At 62.0% G+C, this 20915-nt stretch overlaps 1 protein-coding gene across 1 annotated transcript in view; it reads right to left on the reverse strand.

Annotated features, from left to right (window-relative positions):
• Positions 1-356: 356 nt before the first annotated feature.
• The window catches only part of STS (steroid sulfatase), a 52541-nt gene continuing 31982 nt past the window's right edge, over positions 357-20915 (reverse strand). The window contains exons 7-10 of the mRNA XM_090265362.1: positions 13753-13890; positions 11213-11372; positions 6346-6467; positions 357-1096 (exon numbers count right to left, since the gene is read on the reverse strand). Of these exons, the coding sequence (XP_090121488.1) occupies positions 720-1096; positions 6346-6467; positions 11213-11372; positions 13753-13890 (797 nt within the window). The 3' untranslated portion in view covers positions 357-719. The remainder of the gene's footprint in view (positions 1097-6345; positions 6468-11212; positions 11373-13752; positions 13891-20915) is intronic.

A 20915-nucleotide genomic window follows, 5' to 3' on the forward strand; every position in this document is an offset into this window, starting at 1 on the left:
TTCCCAGCCAGTTCTGGAATGAGAAATCCACATGAAAAGTAAGAATCTATCCTGAATGTCTAATGATTTGCGGTGAATAGCGATAACCATCTAGCGTCAGAGTTTCAACGGCTTCGCCTTGTTGCGGAAAGTAGTGATCTGTGCGTCTGTAAGTGCATGTATTTGGAATACCAGGTTGTGTGCGCAATAATACTGATAGCGCTCGCCTTGCCACCACGAGCCGGACCCGCTCAGCGTCCGTCACTAGGAAACGAGAGGACTCTGCCTTCGTGAGCCCGTCGCACGGGGTAAGACTTGCCCAACGCTTGGTACACGGTGTTCTCCGCCCACTGGCGTCCCGGCAGAGCGGAGCCCCCGTGGAGGCTCAACCCCTGCCCTGCGGGGCGGGGACATGCGCTGCTGCAGCACCCCAGCATCTGCCTGCACGGGAGCTGCACGGGCTCCCGCTCGCGTCCTCGCGCGTTTAGACACGTGCGCGTCCTTGACCGTGGGAGGCGTCCGTCTAGAGCTTGTCCCTCTCCCTGCTGTTAACCTGGACTCCCACCCCGACGGTGTCACTGTGGGGCTCTCAGCGGGGCCTCTGGGGACCAGAGAGAGAGCAGATCCCAGTCTGAGGGACCAGCCACGCGGGAACGGCGTGGTGACGTGCGCTGTGGGCCTGGGTCACGGGAGAGGTGGAGCGGGCGCGGCGTGTCCCTCGTGTCCCCAGAAGCACACGGCTACGGGCTCCGTCCCCGGCCCTGCTTCTCCCGCGGACACTGGCAGGACAGGCCGGAGGAGGAGGAGCAGCACATCTGAAGCCACGGCTTCCAGAAGAGGTTCCGCGGGGACAGCTGGTTGGGCACCTCCTGGACGGTGTGCACATGGCGGTCGGCCGCCCGCTGCATGACGTCGAGGATCTCCCAGAAGCGGGGCTCGGTGCTCGGGGTCACCGGGGCGGTCTCCCGGGGGTCCCTGGAGAGGTCGAAGAGCAGCGGTGGGCGGTGGCGGGTGACGAAGTGCCCGTGGCAGAAGCACACGTGCGTGGCGAAGCAGCCGTTGGCGCCCGCGGGGCTGAAGTTGGGCGTGAAGAAGAAGGCCTTCCAGACGGACGAGCCTGCGGGGGACAAGGGCACAAGACGGTGTCACAGGGAAAGTGTCGTGCGCGGGGCCGCCCGCCAGGCCGTGCACGGGGCTCTCGCTGCCCCAGGCTTGGAGCGGGCGCCCGCCGCCGGGCGATGAAGGACGGAGCCTGTGTGTGGCTCACATGCGGGGCGCAGACCTGCCCAGGGCCCCACGGACGGGCCAGAGCCGCAGCCACCACCGCGCAGACCTGGACACGTGGCGGCCCCGGTGTGCCCTCCTTACGCCCAGTCACGGGCAGGCCCTCCCCCGTCCTCTGCATCTCCCTGCCCCTCTCTCCGCTCCGTCCTTTCTCCCCGTAAGAACGGCCGCACTGGGACGGGATGGTCTGCATGCGACAGCTTAAAGCAGGTGTGAAAGCGTCCACGTTAGCGGCCGTCACTGGCCCCGCGGCAGGACGCTTTGATTGTTTCCAACACGCAGGTTCTGCGTTTCCAGGAAATCCCCGCGTGTGACAACTTTAGACAAAGATGTTTGGAACGACGACGGAATGCGGGTTACGTTTCCCGTTTACTCCCCAGTGTTCTGACTGCTGAGCAGACGTCCCTGGGAGGAGCCCGGCAACGGTCCCCTGGGTCTGCAGCGCGGGGCAGCTACACACGGACCTCATGGGCACGGGCCCCGTGGGATGAGCTGCGCAGGACAAGCGTCCTTTTTCATGTTGTCCCAACTGGTTATGTTACATAAATTGTAGAATGCCACCCATGAGCTAGCGTCACACCCCCACGTCATTCGCTGGGGGATCCGCGTCTATTGCAGCAACGGTGGCCATGATAACGACAGGGAGTTCGCAGGGAACCGATCCCAATGCAACATGGATCCGTGGCATGCACGACAAGCCATTGCTGTGTGTGTGAGCCGTCCCATGCAGCCCGTGACCTCAGACAAGCGCATGCCAGTGAGCGGAGCCTGTCTTGGGCCCGTGAGGGAAGAACGAGGAAGCAGAAAGGGAATATTTTTGCTTAGACGCGGCCGGTCTGGGGGGCGTTCGGAACTTAACATGCAAGTCACGCCGCGGTGCGTTTAAACCCTGAGAGCGCGCAGGCTCCTGGAGCAAATTCATTCCACGGGCCTGCACTGCCCTGCCCACTTGTTTGCAGACCCACGTGCATGGATTCCGTGGCTGCTGATTCAGCGCCGTGATGCCCCGACGGGACGTGGGAGCCGGGCCACGGCCGCGGCAGAAGCCTCGGTCACCTCGCCCGGGAGGGGCAGGCGCTCGCTCGGGGGACGCGGGCAGAACAAAAATACATTTTTCTGCGCCGACGCTCCGTAGCTGGACACAGGTGTTTGCCCTTCCATCTTCCCATTTCAGTGTTTAAAACGCTTTCTAACAAGGTCGCTGGCTCCTTCTCGGCGCCACGTCTGGGCCACTTTGGATCTGCTCCAACACCGGTCATTTGAAACAAAACAAAACAAAACAGGAGACGCTTGTCTGGCTAATCGAGTGCTGTCTTCCAAAAAAAAACCATAATGATGTTCACGCTTACTTCAGACTGGATTTTTCTGCCCACGCTAGGAAAGGTAGATTGCAAACTAAACATGTTCTCCGATGGAACAATCTTGGGCGACTGTCTGATGGAGAAGAGCGTATTTCCCGCCAGCGGCTGTCCTGCGGGTCCGGGCGAGACCCGCAGCGTTTGCACGGCTGCGTTCACGGCGCAGCTCCGCTGGCCCTGCGGTGGGCACTCCCTTCCGCGCCGGGGCCCCACGCCGTGGGCTGAGTCCCGGCTCCGCGGGGCTGGGCGGGGCTGTCAACCCGCCCGCATCCTAGCGCCCTGTTCTGCGTGAGGACGGGGACCCTGCTGGACTGCCCACGGTGCCTTGCTGGGCCTGCAGCGGTCAGGCCGGTGCCCGGCGCACAGTGAGACCACGCGCTTCCGCTGTGGATATAAAACTGCCGTGCGTCTGAGCGAAAACATCACGGTCGCCATCGACGGTCCTGGAGAGGCGTAAGGGCCGCGTCAGACACGGTTCTGTTTTCCGTGGCGAGGGACCCACGCCCACGCGACCCGAACGCGCCTCGCAGGCCTGTTCACGTCATCGAATGAACGGACGTCTGAGAATCCACCTGCGGTGCCCCGGCGTCCACAGCATTGCAGACGATCCCTTATCCTCAGGCAGCGCCCCCGAGGGACTCCCCAGTTCTTCTCTTAGACCCACGGGGCCCCACCTCGACCCGCCCGAGACATCCTGTGTCCGCACACGGGACCGCAGGGCGCGGTGGGCCTCAGTCCCGGTCCTGACCCTGACATGCACTCCCCCTGCGCTCTGCCGCCCAGACACATGAACAGAGTCCGTCTCAGCTCACAATGCCCGTTCCGGGCAACAGAAGCGGTGCCAGTGACAACCATGCTTCCGTGCACGGTCAAACGTCATGGGCACGGTCCTATCAGGTCCGGACGGAGCGAGGCGTTCAGCTGGTGCAGACAACTGAATTACAGAGTTTTTGCAACTGTGGGATTATTCAGTGATGGGGAGACGTGTCACGTGAAAGTTCTAAGGGACTCATGCTGTACAGGCAGACACAGCACGGTGGCTGTAGCGTGTTTGGAAAATAAGCATTTAACGGTGAAATGCAGGCCTCCCAGTGGTCCGGGCCCACGGGAACGGGAACCTGCCACAGGAATTGGAACTCGATCCGGGCTCGCGGGTCGCAAAGCCAGCCCCGCCGGAGGGGAGCAGCAGCCGTGGGCCGACGCTGCCTGCCCGTCGCCACGCTGTGGCCCTGCCACGTGGCGGACTGCGCACTAGCAACGCGGCCCGAGCTGACCCGTGGACCCGGTCCCGCCACGCCCCGCCTGCTCCTCAGCCTGATGCGGGTCCCTCCTCCCTTTTCTCACGAGGGTTGTGAGGGCAGATGGCACCCCCATCAGCTCTCGGACACACGGAAAGAGTCCCGCCACGCAGTCCAGTGATGACGGGCCGCCCCGAGCCACGCGGGCCTGAGAGGATCTCAGCCGACTCCCGCCACGAGCACGTGTTGATCTGTGTTCTCTCGCTGACAGGTGGCTCTGAGCCCACGAGAGTCACCCCTGGCTCACGCTCGTCAGCACGTGCAGCTCTGTCCACAGCTCGGAGTGCAAAGCGACCTCCGAGGGACACAGCGTGGAGATGCGGCCGCTGCTCACACAACCCTTGTCCGGGCCGGAGGTACACGTGCAGGTCAGACTTCCAAGTCCCTCGTGAGACGCAACTGAAACTTCTGCCGCGTTCACAGACGGGGGCCACTCTAGCACGGGGGTGGGGGGCACTCAGTCTTTGCTCAATAAATATCCGTAGAGAGAATACACGTGCAAAATACTAGGTAACGGACCCCAAGGCCAAGGACGATGGCCAAGACCGCCACCGCTGGGCCTGAGCGTCACGGACAACCTGACACGCGCCCCAGGGCCGATTCCCGAATCCGTGGCTTCTCCCGGGACCCTTGGGCTCGAGGAAGGATCCCAGCACTGCCTTCCCTGATTCCTGCCCTTGCGCCGCTGGTTTGAGGCACACGATTCTAAGAAATGACGTAAGAGAAGGGATGTCTTGAAGACGCAGGTTTGATCCCGGGGCAGCTGCCTCTCCGCATCCGGGCCCCCGTTTCCACATTTGCACCTCTTTTCTGCCTCTTCCCCTCCAGCTCCTCTCCACTCCCCCCCGCCACCCCTCGTCTGCAGCCCCGGGACGACCTGCTCCTTCCGGCTTCCCGGCTGCGGGCTGGCCGGACGTAAATCCCGTGTGGCCGAGTTCGGGACCCGATTATCCGGCTTCTGTAAACACCAGAGCATCACGGGAATTTCGCTCCTGACACGTTCCCTGGGTTCCGTGTAACCAGAAGTGTGAAGATGAAGGCCCAGCTCTCCTTTATTCAGCGGCTCCGACCTCAGGGCCGTCAGTTCACCCACAACGCGCGGCGGGAGTCCCACGGCCGTGTGCGTGTCAGGCGCGGGGGCGAGACCGGGCGGCACGGGCCCTCCAGGCCTAGACCCTCGGGCGGCGCTGTCTGTCCAGCCCCCAGCAAACGTCCCACAGGGACATACTCCGTGGGGTAAAGCCGGTGTGATTTCTGGGGGTCCCTGAAAGGGGGCCGTGTTCCACTTTAAAACAAATGAAGGGGACGCTGTTGAAGGAGGTGTCTCTGGAACGCTGGCCGGAGACGCGGGGATGGGAGAAGGAGGTGCAGAAACGGGGGTGAGCCTCCACCTCAGGCTGGGATGCAAGAATGAGCCACTGCTGGGACCCCACAGGGCGTCCTGGGTGCTGGCCTCCAGGAGCCGCAGCCCCAAATACAGCAGGGAAAGGGGAGATGCATCTGACCTCTGAGGAGCGCACCGAACATCTAACAGCCACGCCTGCCCCTCGGAGACAGAACGGCCGTATAACCGGTGTCTGGGCTTCCGCAGACTCTTAGCCGCCGTAGCGACCTGAACGTGCCTGCAGTTCTGCGCTGACGCAGATGGAAACAGCACGTGGCGCCGACCACTGCCTGTGGGATTCCCCCCTGGTCCGTGGGCCCCGTGGGCTTCTCAGAGGACAACCCGACATCAGGAATCAGAAAACCCCAGTTCACCAACGGAGGGCACCACGGGCAGGACACGCAGTGGGGGAAGCCCGAGAACAGCGGAGCGTGGGAACCGGGCGTGAAAGACCCACGGCTAGGGCATCCGCGGGATCCGCGCCGGAACAGAGACGGCCGGGTCCGGGCGCGCCGCCTCTGCAGGTCAGGGGAGGACGCAGGGAAGCATCTCGGCCCCGCTGGGGCTGCAGCACAAAGCGACGGGGCTGCCCCGGCTCTCGGGGAGCAGGCGTAGACGTGGCACGCAGGGGGTTGGGGAGGTCGAGAAGCGACCCCCAGGAAAGAGAGAAGGGAGGGCCTCCCGGGGGCGCATGCCACCAGCACACGCCAGCCGTGCACGGAGCGGAGGGCTGGGCTCAGGGGCAGAGGGAGGGCGGGGACAGGCGTCGCTCGGCAGGTGAACGCAGCGACCGCGCGGAGCACCTGCAGCTCCCTCTCCGGAAGGAGGAGCGAGGCCTGGCACACGCGTGGCAAAGGCCACGTCCGCTGCTTGCCCGCCTGCCCGACTGCGGGACCGGGAGGAAGCGGAGGGGAGAGGCGGGAGCGCTGGGAGTGAAGCAGGGTGGCACCGCAGCCCCTCCGGGGAGCCAGGCCCCGGGCGCGCACCCCCCCACGCGGCGCGGGACGCTCGAGGCCGCGGAAGCGCAGGCGTGCTCACTCACTGTTGCGTGGGTGCCAGCGCACGGCGTTCAGGTAGTAGTTGCAGTAATGGAAGAGGAACTCGTGATCCGAGCGCTGGGCTGTCCCTTGCAGCAGCGGCATCAGGTCGCGGCCGTCGATGACCCTGCGGGATCAAGCGGGCGGGTGTGAGGCGCGGACGGCCACGCTGTCCTCGCAGTAAAACGCCACGACTCCCGAGTCCCCCTTCCCGCGACGGACAGCGGGGCGGGGCACCGTCGCCGTAACTAAGCGACCGGCACGGACACATTCGCCCGCCTCTGCTGGGGGTACTGTCCCAGCCGGGGGGCTGGCGGCGATGCTCACACAGACACCCACGGAACCCTCCCAACAACGCCGTGAGGGGACACCGTGCTCATTCCGTGGTGATGAGATAAAGGAACACGGGCCAGAAAGCACAGCTCCCGTATCCACCGCGGTCCGGGGGCTACCAGCAGCCCCTGGGGTGGACACGGATGGGCGTCTTCACTCTCCGCTGTTCCCGTCCTGCTGCTGCTCAACCGTATCGTCTGCCTACGGGCGTCGCGAACACAGAGCTTCCCTCGGGAACCGCGGGTCTATTGGAAAGGAGACCGTCTGCCCATCGGGCTTGAAGGGACAGAACACAGGGCCTGGGACATTGAGGACCGGCCAGACGCCGGGGAAACCAGACGGAGTTCACTGGTGAACAATGACGTGGGTGTGCAGCTCCCACACACAAATCCCGTGGGCCCCTGAAGAACGGGAGCTTGAGGTGCGCGGAGCCGTGTATGCCCAGGTGTTTTTCCATCCACCTCACAGGTCCACGGGCCAACCTGCACGTCCACTTGGCTCAAGGGTCAACCAGCATCGGGAAAACATGCGTCGTGAGGACAGGCCTAAGTGGCACCTACGTTTTCCGCTGCACCTGTGGCCGGCACCCCTAACTCGCTGCTAAGGAACCGGACGTGCGCTCCCGGGCTGCCGGCCGGAGTCTCTGAGATGTGTGCACCTCCGCTGGTCTCTAACGTGCAAAGGGAGAGTCCTCCCTCCGGGAGTGGACTCCTCGCAACAATTACGATAGGAAGGATCTGTTGCCAGGGAGAGCCGTTCCCGACGTTCGGGTCAGACTCTGCAGCCAGGAGACGCGTCAGAGAACGGAAAAGAGCATGTGTGGGGACTTGCCTCCCGTGGCCGCGACCTCCACGCATGCGCTGTCTCTCTCGCCGCGGAGCCCGTGGGAAAACCTGACCTGCCAGGGGCTCCCCACCTGCCTCTGCCTGGCCCACGTGGGAAGGATCTGGGATCCCAGAATAAGAGGCCTGGAAGAGAAGCTCTGGGGGACTGGCCCAGAGGTTAACTTGGGGCACCGGGCTTGTATGTTACCCGTGTGATATTCAGAACAAAGCCACGAAATCCAAACCACAAACTGGAAAACATACACGCATCCCTACGTTCCCTGCAGCGGCATCTACAGTAGCCAAGATGTGGAGGCAGCCAAGTGCCCACCAGCGGCTGAGCGGGTGCAACACTAGGGGCCATTCATGCGATGGGATGCTGCTTGGCTTCAAAGGAAAAGAGAAGGAAAGCTTCCCATTTTCCACAGCCTGGATGGACCTAGAGACTATTATGCTCAGTGACCTATGCCGGGCAGAGACAGACAAGGACCACATGAAACTTCACTTCTAGGTGGACTTGAATGAACAGAATCTGTCTTTAAACAAGACAGAAACAGACTGGGAGACGCAGAGAATAGACAGATGGGGGTGCTGGGTGAAAACGGGGACGGGATTGAGAACGGCAGATGAACACATCCGTCGTGAGGATGTAAAACCCGGCAGCGGGAACAGCGTCGATAATATTGTCATAACTACACACGGCGCCAGGTGAGGGCCACAGATATCAAATGTCACTTTGTAAAGAAACTACGTCAGCCGGACAATGATGCTGGACACTGGAAACTAACGTGAAATAACGGAGAAATAAAAATAAGCAAAATAAAGCGACTTTTTCCATGTAGAAAGTAACAGGAAAACTACGTTTAGAAGGAAGTACGTATCTGTGATGAAAGGGATCCCCAGTATCCAGAACGTGGTTTCTGTCATTAAAATGTTTCCGCCTGTGCACAGTGAACTGTGAGATTTGCATTTAAAGCAGACCCGTGACACGTGCTTCCGTGGCAGGAAGATGTTTGCGTGTTATCCCGCAAAACACAGGTGACGAGTGTGTGGGGTTTCGCTGAAGGTCTCTGCCCACGTTGCCAGAGGGGAGCGGCACGCGCTGGGCAGCCGGGGTCCCTTCCTCGTCGTCCTTGGACAGAAGCGACTTCAAGCATTAAAGCAATTTCTGTTCCTAACTGGAAAGCTTTTAAACATCACATTTAATTACGTGACGGGAGAGAGAACCTATGTGGTTCTTGCAGATGCGGGACCCGGTTTTTCCCTCCCAGATGCATGCGCTGCGGCCGGCATTTCGACGCCTTGCGACGGGGTCACCCGCTGCGGCAAGCTGACGTCCTCTGGGCGGGCGGGGACTGACTCTAAAAATATTCACTCTTCTCGCAAAGACGGGACGGAGAGGTTTTCCCCGGAATGCATTCACACATGTAGCTGTGACGGGCTTCCCGGGGCCCGCCTTTCCCATCAGAAGAAAAGGCCGCCCTCCACTGATTTCCAGTAGCAGCTCCTTTGGGGGTACAGGGGGAAGGGTGCTCCTGAGCACGCCCGGGGTGAGGGCCGTCAGAGGCTGTCCTGCAAACCCGTGCTGCCAAACACAACCGAATCGCTGCAGAGGCGGCGGGAACACTTCCCTGGGGGACGGATCTCACGGCGGCGTGGCGGGCCCGCGTTAGCCGATGACTGTCACAGCGGCGCGGAGGCTCTGCAGCGTAAGACTCTCTCATAGGCGACCCCGGGATGCTGCTGTTTTGACTGAAGTCCACACCCTGCGTGGAAGGCCCTGCCGCCTCCTGTGGGGCTCCGGGGGGGTCACGAAGGCGCCCACGAGACATGGCCGTGCTTCCTGACAACGGCGGGGCTGCCGGGGACGGCGGGCGGTGTCCTGGACACAATGGCTGTCCGGCCGACAGAATACGCAGGGAGGAGGGCGGGGCCCCGTGAAGTGCGTGCCACGCGGCGTGGGTCCAGTCCTCCGCGTGGGTTTATTCTCCTGAAAAACGCAGCTGCGTGTAGCTTACGCAAGAGACGAGGGACGCGGACGCCCGCCGACGTAGCGGGGACGATCTCGGGCCGCGGTGTGGAGTGCAGGTGCCGGCGCGTCCCAGCGGTGACGCAGGTACGTGAAGAGCATGGTGTGCGGGCGCTTGCCTTGCAAAGCGGCCCAGGGGACAGCCATCTGCGCTTTAGAGGTTCAAGGTCTGCAGGGCAGGCACGAGGGCATCTTTTCCTGCCCCTGTTGGTGACATGACTTGCGTACGACCGTGTGTCATCATTTTCTCTGCTAAGGGGCTCAGAAGTAGACTTCTGTGTCCTCCTCGGCGGTGCCTCCAGAATGATGACCACACGTGACAGGGCGTTGGACCCTCACACAGCGTCCTCACCGCTGCGTGCACTCGGTCAGTAACGCAGCGTCCTCGCCACCGGATTGACGGCGTCCATACACACCATGAGATCCATAAACAGGACCCTCGGTCTTGAGAACGGGCTCCACCGATGACGCAGGCTCACGCCCCAAGTATCCGGGGTGCCCGAGTGGGAGCCGGACTCCCCTTCTGCCGGGGGCCCCAGGGAAGCAGGCCGGCGGCAGGGGGCGAGGGAGCACCCCCGTTCCCCCACACGCATCCTCTCGGCCCGAGAACGTCTTCCTCCCCTCGCCTCTCCGCGACGTGGAAGAAAACAGAGAGATACTGAAAAGCAGAGTCGTGATGATGTTTACTCTCCCGAGCCAGGCGACAGGAAGGGGACCACGCCATCGCTGGAGCGCCGTGTGAGAGCAGAGAGGCCCTGAGGTTTCTTCCGGGGCCGCCATGAGCTCCAAGGAGAGAAGACACGGGCCTCCCACTGGTGTTTCTCTCTCTCCTTTTCTCTTTCTTTCTAACTCTCTACAATGAATACAAATACCCGCGGGTGACGCTTTAATAAAAGAATCGCGCACGCCGGTCCTGAGACCGCGTCTGAGAAGGGCTGGACCATACGGTGCTGCCTGTGTGCGCCCGTGTGTGCGTGTGCGTGTGCACGTGTGTATGTGTGTGAGCTCGGGCGCCGGGAGGTACACCTACAGTAGAGACCTGGAAACCACGAGGGCAAACATGAACCGTGAAAGAAGCCTGGGGACCACGGGAGGCGGGCACAGCTCCCCAGGACGCGGCTCCGGCTGCGCGCGGTTCTGCGCCGGGGTCCACCCCGCCTCTCCGCTCGCGCGACGGCAGCTGAAAGGGGACGAGACTCCCAGCCCGTCCGCTCGCAGGACACACGCCTGGCTGCCGCCCGGGGAATGAAGACGAGCCCTCAGCGAGCTTCCCTGACAAGCCTGCCTGCAGACGGCCCGCACCGCTGCCGAAGAGGCCACCGCCAACGTCACAGGGACGTGGATTTAAACACGAGGGACATGTGTCCTTGAGAGCCTGCTGGATGAAGCAGGGCGCTCAGCTGGGGACCCGGCCACCCTCCCTGCTGCTGCTGCAGAGGGCTGCGGAGTGCAACCACGGGCACCGGTGGCCGGCGACACATGGCCGGGTCCAGGGGACTGTCCCAGGGGACTGTGCGCAGCGATGGGGGGCCCGGACGGGCGACAGGACGCGCTGGCCGTCCCACAGCCGGGCGCGGAGAGGCATCCAGCCAGGGGGGCGTGCACCGTGCGGGGGAAGCGGAGCACAGGCAACCGCGACATCGGGACAGGACCCGCCCGGTGCCCCTGAGCCACGGGCCCACGTACCTGTCCTCGGGCAGCGCCGCTCCCGCCAGCCTGACCACCGTGGGGAAGATGTCCATGTTGCTGGTGGGCTCGTGGATCTGCAGCCCGGCCGGGAGCACGCTGGGCCACCGCAGCAGGCCTGGCACGCGGATGCCACCTTCCCAGTTGTTCCCTTTGCCTCCTGCAATGCAGAGCGGGGGCAAAGGCGGCGTCAGTCCTCGGGGCGCACTGGGGCTCACGTCAGCACACGCTGCAACGTCTGCCGTGGGGCGGCCCGTGTGGAAGCATGGCGTGGGAATGTAGAAAGCATGGTGGGAGACGAGCAGCCCAGGAGGCAGTCAGACTGTGCGTGACGCGTGCCCAGCACGGCCTGCGGTCACGGACGAGGGAGACCCGGCCACGGAGGACTCCCAGCCCTGACCTTGGAGGCAGCGTCCCAACCCCACGCCCGCTGTGCGCCGGCCGCCGTGAGCACTACAGGGGCGGCCACACCGCCCACGCCCTGTTCCCGACAGCTGCACCCACAGCAGTGGGTGTGGCCGCAGGGCAGGCTCCCCAGGCTCTGTGCGTGGGTCCCGGGGCTGTCACGAGGGACAGCGGAGAACGCGGGCGCAGCAGAGGCAGGGGCGGTGGGGGGTACCCTGGAAGAGGCCGCGCGGGTGGCTTTGAAGGTGGAGAGTGGGGAGACCGCCCGGGGCCCCAGGGGACCGGACCCTGGAAAAGGGGAGTGAGGGCAACTCTGAACTCCCAGCCGGCAACACAACCCACGGCCTGTGAGTCCCCCGGTGTGTGTGTGCCGCGTGTGACCACAGCCGCAGGACACGCAGACACCCGCCGTGTGGCCTGGGACCGCCGGCCAACCGTCTGTGCCCCACTTTCCCGGGAGGTTAGGGGTCCGCGTGACGTGGGCGTGTTCCCGAGGACCACGTGTACTGCCTGGAAGGGAGACCGAGCCCGGGGAGCGGCCGTGACAGTCACTGCAGCGGTTTTATTACGTGGCGTTTGCTCAGGTGCCTGACGTCCCGGGAGTGGACACACGCGTACAGAGAACCACTCTGGAGACAGAACGAAGCCCCTGCAGACGTCCCCACCTGTCACACCGCGAGAGGGCAGGGCGATGGGCTCCCCCAAGGTCACGCGGGTTTTGGGAACGGGAGCTCAGGCGCGGACCTGTCCAGCAGGACGTGCCCGCAAGCACCCATTTCCCATCTCCTGTGACTTGGGGTTCCGATGAGGAGCCAGGGCTGTGTTAGGGGGTTACCCGTGCTCGAATGCTGCCTGGTCATGGGCTGGGAGGACGTCCCATGGGGCCCGTGGGTCGACAAAGAAAGAAGCGGCCCCCAGACAGCCCCGGAGGTCGGAGGAGAGCAGCCAGCAGAGATGGTGACCAGAGGCTGCCCCGACTGCACCCGTCTCTGCGAGGACAGCGCCGCGGGTAAACCCCGACTTGGGCATCAAGGGGACGTGGGTGTGGGCTCCCGCCGCCGCCGCACGCGGACGGCATTGGCAGGACGGCAGCCGTGAGCTCCCCGTCAACTGCACGGGGGCAGAGCGGGTGGAGGGTGACGAGCCTTCTGCAGGTGTCGCCGGCCCCCAGACCCGCGTGGCCGGACACCTGCCCCAGGTGTGACCGCGCAGCCTCGCCGCCGGAATCTCTGTGTCCCGGACACGGTCCACGCAGGACGGCGAGGGCATCGGACGTCTCTGGCCACGTCCCCTGGCTAGAGGGAACTCTGGCTTTCTTTGAAGGTGTAGCATGTTCACGTTTCGTGCTGAACTTGACTTGCTAGAGATGGGACACACGGAGATGGCTCGGGCCCTGGGTCGCAGCGGAGACGGCCAGACAGGGCCCTCCTGGGCGGACGGCGTTTCTAGCTCTCACGCCGAAGAGCCTAAAGTGTCTCACACGCCCAGGACATTTCTTACAGAACACAAACGACGGGCGTGCTCCTGGCCTGTGTTTAGGGTTGTAGGGTGACACCCCCGGGGCCTAGACCGTCTCCTTGGGGCCCACTGCACTCGTGCCTGGGAAAAGGCCGCTGTGGACACAGAAAGCAGGGCCCAGGTCCTCCTGTGTCTCGTCAGCCATCCTTGGGGGCAGTGGCCAGGGGCACCGGGTCCCCTGTATCGGAACCGAGGCCCTGCAACATGGGGGTGTCCCTCCCTTGAGCAACGGCTGGCTCCCGGGCGACCCCCGTTCCTGTGACGGACGGCCCTGCCTCTCCAGCAGTGACACAGCAGCCTGGGGACCTCACAAGCCCTGGGCAGGGCACGCGTGAGCCGCCGAACCAGCGCGGGAAACGCAGTCGGGGACGACGATGCCGTCGTCGCTACAACAGAACAAAACCGACTCTCTCCGCGCAGGCCACAACCTCGTGGCCCGTGGCGGGACGTCTGTGTGCTTTTCTGTGCTGTGGGGGCCACCGCAGAAATGGCCACGGTCGCCGCCAGATCGATGTCGGAGACCCAAGGGCGTCCCGAGTGCCCATAGGCGTCAGGGGAACGGCGCCAGAGCGGGAAGACCGGGGACAGCGGGGCCCAGGGCGCAGGCGCGGGCTCACCTTTGTAGATCCCGTTACTCCCTCCGTGAACCTCTCCTCTGCTGGTCACCTCTTCCACGTGCGCGCCTTGGTCCGACGTGAAGTAGACGAGGGTCTTATTGGTCAGCCTCAGCTCCTCGAGGACGTTCAAGATCTGCCCTGGAGGGAAGGGAAGACTCCATGTTACAACAGCGCGACCTTTACCAAAGAAAGGGAGAGCGTGGGCCCGCGTGGGCGTGTCTGCCTGCGTCCTGGCGGAGGAAGGAGACCCTCTTGTACACACAGCTCTCCCATGCTGAGCCCCAGAGAGCGTGGGACGTCATCACAGGGACAACGGGCGGGGGTCTCAGCCAATCAGGGGGACACACGGGCGGGGCTCTCGGCCGATCAGGAAGACAGCTGGCGGGGCTCTCGGGCCAGACCACAAGCAGGTCCGTTCATGGCATCAAGGGACACCTGTCAGCATCACTGGGACCAGCGGGCCTCGGACAGTCACACTGCAGAGACCCACGAAAGGGTTCCGTGAACACCGGGCTCACGGTCGTGCGTCAGGTGGAGGACGTTCCCAGAAGGGAGACCAGGCAGTTGTCCACGGTCCTCAGGGTATAAAGACACCTAGCAATGTGTCCCTACAGACCAGGAAAATAAAACCCAGCCAACCACTGATTTCCCTCTCGTACGAGAACATCCGTCTACAGATATTTTATGATGAATTACTTGGCTTAATACTTACAGGAGACACCCAAGTCCAAAACCCCCCAACATGGGCATCCATACTCCCATACGTGGCGTTTTCTTGTCCTCACCGTCTTTCCCCAAACCTACGCTTGTGTTCCACCCCCAAACCACAGCACTTCTACACAACAATGCCCACGTGAGGAACCGCTGCCGCCAGCATCTGAGCTCTGTCTACGTGCACAGGGCATTATTCCGTGTGCCCTTGTTTCGACCACATGGAAGCCTATGAGTCAGTAGGCGTTTTTGTCATGCATCTGACAGGTGACAGCAGCAACGCCCTGCAAAGGTCACACAGCGATGCACGGAGAAACCAGAAAGCAAGACGGAAGTCTGACTCCAGCACCCAGGCTCTCAACCCTGCATGGCACGTGGATGGACTCACTGAGCAGGAAGAAAGGCATTAGGGGCCAAAAAACTCAGAGCTATGCACGGGATTACCGTATAAATGACAGGATGGCCACCGTGTTCTTCCCGTCCATGCAGGACGAAGGCCAGCGTGGGGTATGAGTTACCTAAGTGTGCACCAAGAGCCCATGAGAGCTTTTCAACTTTCCTGCCTATTTCCACGGAAGCCTACAACTTCCCCTTTGGGAAAGACAGAAGCCAGACGAAGACCCAAGAACGGGGTGAACATGGCCTCTCTGACGGGGACGCTATCACCAGGTCTCAGACCAGACGATGAAGATCCAACTAGAGGAACACAACGTATCATTTCTGCAGAGACCGATACCCTCAGAGGTTGCTGGTTTAATTTGGTCCGGGGAGGCACGCAGGTAGACATCGGGGTGTTAGACCCTGACTCCGTCTTTGGGGGACGTGTGACAGCGAAGAGCTTTTCAGCGTCCCCTGCCCTTTTCCGCTTGTGCTCCATCCGCCAGGAAGAAGTCTGAGCGCTGCCTCCGGCCGTGACCGGCAGCCCTTACGTGCCCCCGCTCCTACCCACCGCTGGGCGCAGTCAGTCACCTTTCCCACGGCTCTGAAGCTCTTTTCAGACCTGCTGGGTGCCACCCTGCTGTCCCCACAAAGCCCTGCTCCACGAGTAAGAAACCTGCTCACATCCCCGCGGCCTCGGGACACCCCCAGCGATGGGAACTCTGCAAGAACAGCGGGGGGCCTCTGCCGCAGACATAGTGACTGATGTCCTGTGCGTCCTACCCGACACACAGAGCGTGTGCCATGCAGGGACTCCTCCACCCACGCCCACCTGCCCCGACCAGGAGAGGAGGAACACGGAGGGGCGCTGGTGACGTCCGATGCCACCACAAGACCACGTCGCTGATGGCAAGACGTAGCTTTGCTCTTTTCCTGCCAAGGCCGCCAGCCGGAGTGCGTCCGATCCTTCTCCGTCGTTCACCTCCTACCGCAAACATTCCTGGCAGGCTCACCATGTCCGTCCACGTCAGGCTCAGAACCACGGACGCAGACGCACACGCCCAGGGGAGGGGTCCGTGCCCTGCGCTGCTCCTCACCAGGCTCACGGTCAGTGTGCGGTCGGTGCAGCTGAGCAAACCCGCCGCGCACCCGGGCTTGCTGGGCTCCGATCGGATCTAAGACCCGTCCCTCTGAGGTCTGCAGTCCGTTCAATGACATGAACGAGGAAGAACCAATAGGGCCATAGGATACTTACATTTTGAGGAAAAAGTGCCCCTTTGGGCTCATATATGTGTCATTTCTAAGCGAAATAGCAGACGAGGCAAGGGGCAGAGTACTGAGGGTCTCGCTTCCTCGGGTTGTCACCAGTATTTTGCAAAAGGGCACTCAGCCAGGTACTTCCAGGTCCGGTGGAGGCCCCTCCCGTGTATCTAGAAGCATCTTAGCGTGCGCAAAACCCCGGGAACAAACGCCTTTCTGACAATTGTGGCGTCCGCGATAATGTCTATAGACACGGAAACGTGCCCACAAATATTTATAGCAGGCTTAGTCTCCATTGCTGAAGCCTTGGAAGCAACTAAGATACGTTTCAGCCCTGGCTGGTGTGGCTCAGTGGATTGAGCGCCGGCCTGTGAACCAAAGGGTCGCCGGTTCGATTCCCGGTCAGGGCACACACCGTGGACCGCATTCTGCTTCGCTCTCATGCCAGAATCGCATCCATGAAGCCCCAGGGCCTGTGAACCTTTTCATTCTTCCTAAGATGGATCGCGTGGGGTGGGGCAAAAGCAGGCGGACGCTTGTTGGTAGGGAAAATAACGCGATCAATGCCAACACAAGAACCAAGCTGCCCCAGGGTCTAACCTATTTCTCCTCCGAAAGCTCTGAGCAGAACTCCCGTGGGAGCAGGTGCTCCCGTGTTATTCTTGCGTCCGGAGCAGCGTCGCGCAGAGAGGTCTGCGAGCATTATTTTCCAGGAAGGGTCTCCGGGTGTAATGATGCCCATTTAGCCCGGAGGATAGTTCTGAATTATCCGTGGCGGGTGGCAGCATCGCTTATCAGTGAGATGCTTTCTTTCCAAAGCTTTCTCACCTTGTTCCCCGAAGGAAACCCACACAGAAAATAAGCCATTTCGAGGGCAATTTGTGACTTAACTGCAGACAAAGGGAGCAGGCGGATCAAAACATGAGTCTTTCTGACGAGACGTCTGCGATCCTCAGAGAAGAAAACTTGGAAATGGGAACACGGGGCTCCTTTCTCCTCCAGGGCTGGAAGGTTAAATTCTGGAGCGTTCCCTGTTCTCTGTGGCCGTGGGGCCCACGGGGGTTCATGAAGCCGTCGTGGAGGGCCCAGGGTGTGCGCAATTTGCCACGCAAAGGGCGGGTTCCAGGTCTTGGCTTGGGGGATGGGGGGCGCAGCCACAGGAAACTAAGGGCTCCCACCGTCTCTGGGGCCTGCTAGAATCTGCCCGGGTTTAACTGTGGGTCCGTGGCTCGCTCCCCGGGAATATTTGCACCCACGCTGCGGACGGTGACCTGTACTAGCAGAGGGGCCCGGGGGAAGAGAGAAGAATCGCATCTCAGACACGTCTCCCGTGGCCTGTACGGGGAGCCTCCCGCCGCAGCTGGCCGCAGCAGCCCGGCGCCCGTTCCGAGACCCTTCGGGCCAGGCCGCAGGCGGACGGCGGGCTGCCGGGCGGAGCGGGCGGTCCGGGGGGCACGGCAGAGACGTCAGGTGCGATCGCGCACACAGACGCGTCTCCCGTCCGTGCGTTTTCTGCTCGGGATGACGGGCCTGGCGCGCGTTTTAGGCCAAGATGCCTGACTCATCGGGCGGAGGGAAGACAAGAACAGGGACAACGACCGCCTTTGCCAAGCACGTGTTGTAGGTCAGGCTGCGCGCTGACGACTCCATACGCGGCTTCGTCTCAGTCGGACCCGTTAACTCAACTAATTCCAGCAGGGGCGGAAATCTGCGCAGGGGCTCCAACGCCTTTGATTTTGGGGGTGCACCCCGGCTGGGCCACGACTTCACCGCAGGAGGTCCTCCCATGTCCTCCTGACCCCCAGTTGTGACCTCACCATTCACAGATACACTGGTACCCAGCGGAACGTGATCTGCACACGGCTTCCATGTCATCTCTCAAATCCTAACATATGTTTTCTTTCTAGGCCTTGAAACACGTCACGAGCAAGTGAGCTGTGTTCTCCGGAAGAGGCCGAACGTGGACGGTCATCCAGAGCCACCCCGTCGCGGCCCCATCCTCCTCCCGCCGTGCCCTGCGCCGTGGGGACGTTGTCACGCAAACGTCCTCCGAGCCGCCGAGGCTGACGCAGGGACACGGGACAGGGAGGAATCCCGGAAGCTGGAAGAACAGCTCAGGGGGTCCCGTCTCCCAACAGCCTGGTTTCAGAGACACCCAGCAGCTGGGGAGCAGCGGGCAGGTCTGGGGACCCCGAGTGGGAACAGCCCGGAAACCTCGTCCCGTGCGGAACGGCCACGTAGCCTCTCCAGCGTCCCTGTCGCACCTGCAGGCTGCAGGGGATCCTGACGGTACCCCACGGCATGGCCAGGGCAGGGAATGAAGTCACGCACCTCCCACGTTTCCACAGGCGGCCAGAACATGCCAAAGGCTCTTAGGGCCCAGCCGTGTCTAGGCCCCACGTGTTTGACTCTTACGGCGGTGACGGTGGCTGCCAGGCTGTGGCAGCTGTGACTCTGATTATTAAGATGCTCCAAGGCAGCTATCTCGTTAATGCTGTTCGCATGGATCGGCCAGCTGCTGCTTTGATCACGTAGGACGCTATCTTCTTTATGCAAACGAGGTGTACACCAGCGCTCACAACGATTCGCTTTCCTTGGAGATGTGAATTCAAGGTAAAAGAATATCTGGAGCCCCCTCGAGACCCTGAAATTAAGCTCCAGGCTTTGTAAAAACGGGAACGTTATCACTGAGTCTGTGAAACCCAGACGTGGATGATTTATCTGCTGTGCTCGGCTGGAGCCCCCAGATCAATATTCCGCGCAGGCGATTTCCAAATACACATCACGGCCCCATGCAGGGACCGGCCCGTCCCCGCTCCCAGTCCTCTTTGCCGACTTATTATGGGCCGCAGCATCTCCAGGCGAACGTCGCAAAGGCCTCTTTCTGCACAAGATGCACCATTTTGTCCCAAACACACATTGAGCAGAAACTCACGTTTAAAAAATAAAAGAGAAAGAAGAACATACAAAACGCCCGCTGCCTTCCTTCTCGCTGCCCCGCCGCGGAATCGCCTGAGACCCCAGTTTCTGTACATGTTTCCAGAGGTGCGCACGCGAAGGACACGCTGAAAACCAAGAAGAGGCCGACGGAGGAGGAAACACATGTGTGAAGACAGGGCTCGGTCTGTGAGCACGGGCAGTTTACACGAAGGCGGGCGCGACCCCCGCCCGGGACTGACCCCGTACGTACGCCGCGCGTCAACTCCAAGGGCACGCGGTGGGTCAGACGGGGGTTGTGCAGCACCAGAACGGAACATGGCTTCAGTGCTGATGGCCACACAGGACAGGACAAGGGGGCAATGCATGCAACACCCTCTCCTCTCCACGTCCCTGTGGCCCCGACTGGCCTCTGTCCTTCACCGCAGACGAGTTCTGGGTGTCGTCTCGGCACGAGGAATTGCGTTCTCTACGCTGGACAGCATTTTCCGCAGCACGCGTGGGAAGAGGTGACAGGACCCCGCCCGGGGACCGGCATGTCCGGCGTCACCGAGACCCGTCCGGCAGCAGCAGAGAAGAGCAGTCCTTCAAGTGAAGAAGGGCTCCGCGGGGGACTTTGGGGCGACGGGAAGCCGAGGACCTCAGAACCGTCCTCCAGGAGAACGAAGACCCCCCCGCAGGCGGGGCTGCCCCTGGCGTGTGCGCAGACCAAGGTCACACAAGACACGCAGGAGCATTTGGGGTAGGTACCCAATTATTATTTCTGTTTGGAGCAAAGACGCAGGAAGAAGGATGTGTGTTCTGCCATGTGGATGCTGAGCACACTCACAAACACCGTGGCCACACGGCCATCGGTGCCGTCCCGGTCAGGCCATCCCTGCTGTTCCCAGATCTCACGGGCTGCGACGCTCCCCGACCGAGGACTTCTTAGCCGCTCACACTCCTGTCTGGCAGAATCTCACGTGCCACGAGGACGAAAGCACAAAGAACCGGCGAGACAGAAGTGTGCGCCTCACTGGTGACGATGACCGTTCCTTCTCCTTGAAAATAAACCGCGATGTCCTTTCCCGTCTGTCTTCCCCTTCGCCGCTCGGAACGCATCCGAAACGTCACGTTCCGGAAACACGGCACAGCGTGCTTCGTCCACGCCCCTCCCCAGGGCGCCAAGGACCGTCAAAGGAGTGTCTTTTCGGCAGGTACTGCTCTTGGGAACCCCTCGCAGGCTCTTTTCCGAGAGAAACGTCTTCCCAGGCAGGGCGAAGCTTCCTTACCACGCGAAACGCAGGTCTGCCACACGGCCCAGCAAGCCCGCTGCTGCGTGTGTATCGGAAGCTCTGATCTGGAAAGACGTTGGCGAGACCTGTGTTCATGACGGCCTCATCCACAGGGGCCGAGACCCGGGAGCGACCCAGGCGCCCATCCACAGAGGAGCGGAGACGCGTGGGGGGTGTGTGTGTGCCATGAAATAGTATCAGTGACTGACAAGAATGAACCCGCGACGTGAGGGACGGTGTGCACGGACCTGGTGGGGGGGTGACACTGAGGGAAGTCAGCCACACAAAGGCCAACACCAGATGGTGTCGTGTGTACGCAGAACCTAAGAGAATACACAGCAAGTCAACCAGCAACACAAACACACCGAGCCACAGAAATGAGAGGGAGGGCCCGTGGCCAGGCGGGGCGGGGGATGGGACAGGGCACGCAGTCCATGTCCTGACACGCTGGACGGAGGACAGACGGTGCCCGGGTGGGAAACGGAGCGCAGCTCACACATCGCTGGCTCTGCCTTCGAGAACGCGCTACCGACGTCCTCCGACGGTCCCTTCCTTATCGTCCCTCTTCCCACTGCAGCAACCGCCAGAGCGTGAACACTGGTC

Source organism: Furipterus horrens, unplaced genomic scaffold (assembly GCF_987537825.1).
Source record: "Furipterus horrens unplaced genomic scaffold, mFurHor1.1.pri manual_scaffold_17, whole genome shotgun sequence".
Lineage (NCBI taxonomy): Eukaryota > Metazoa > Chordata > Mammalia > Chiroptera > Furipteridae > Furipterus > Furipterus horrens.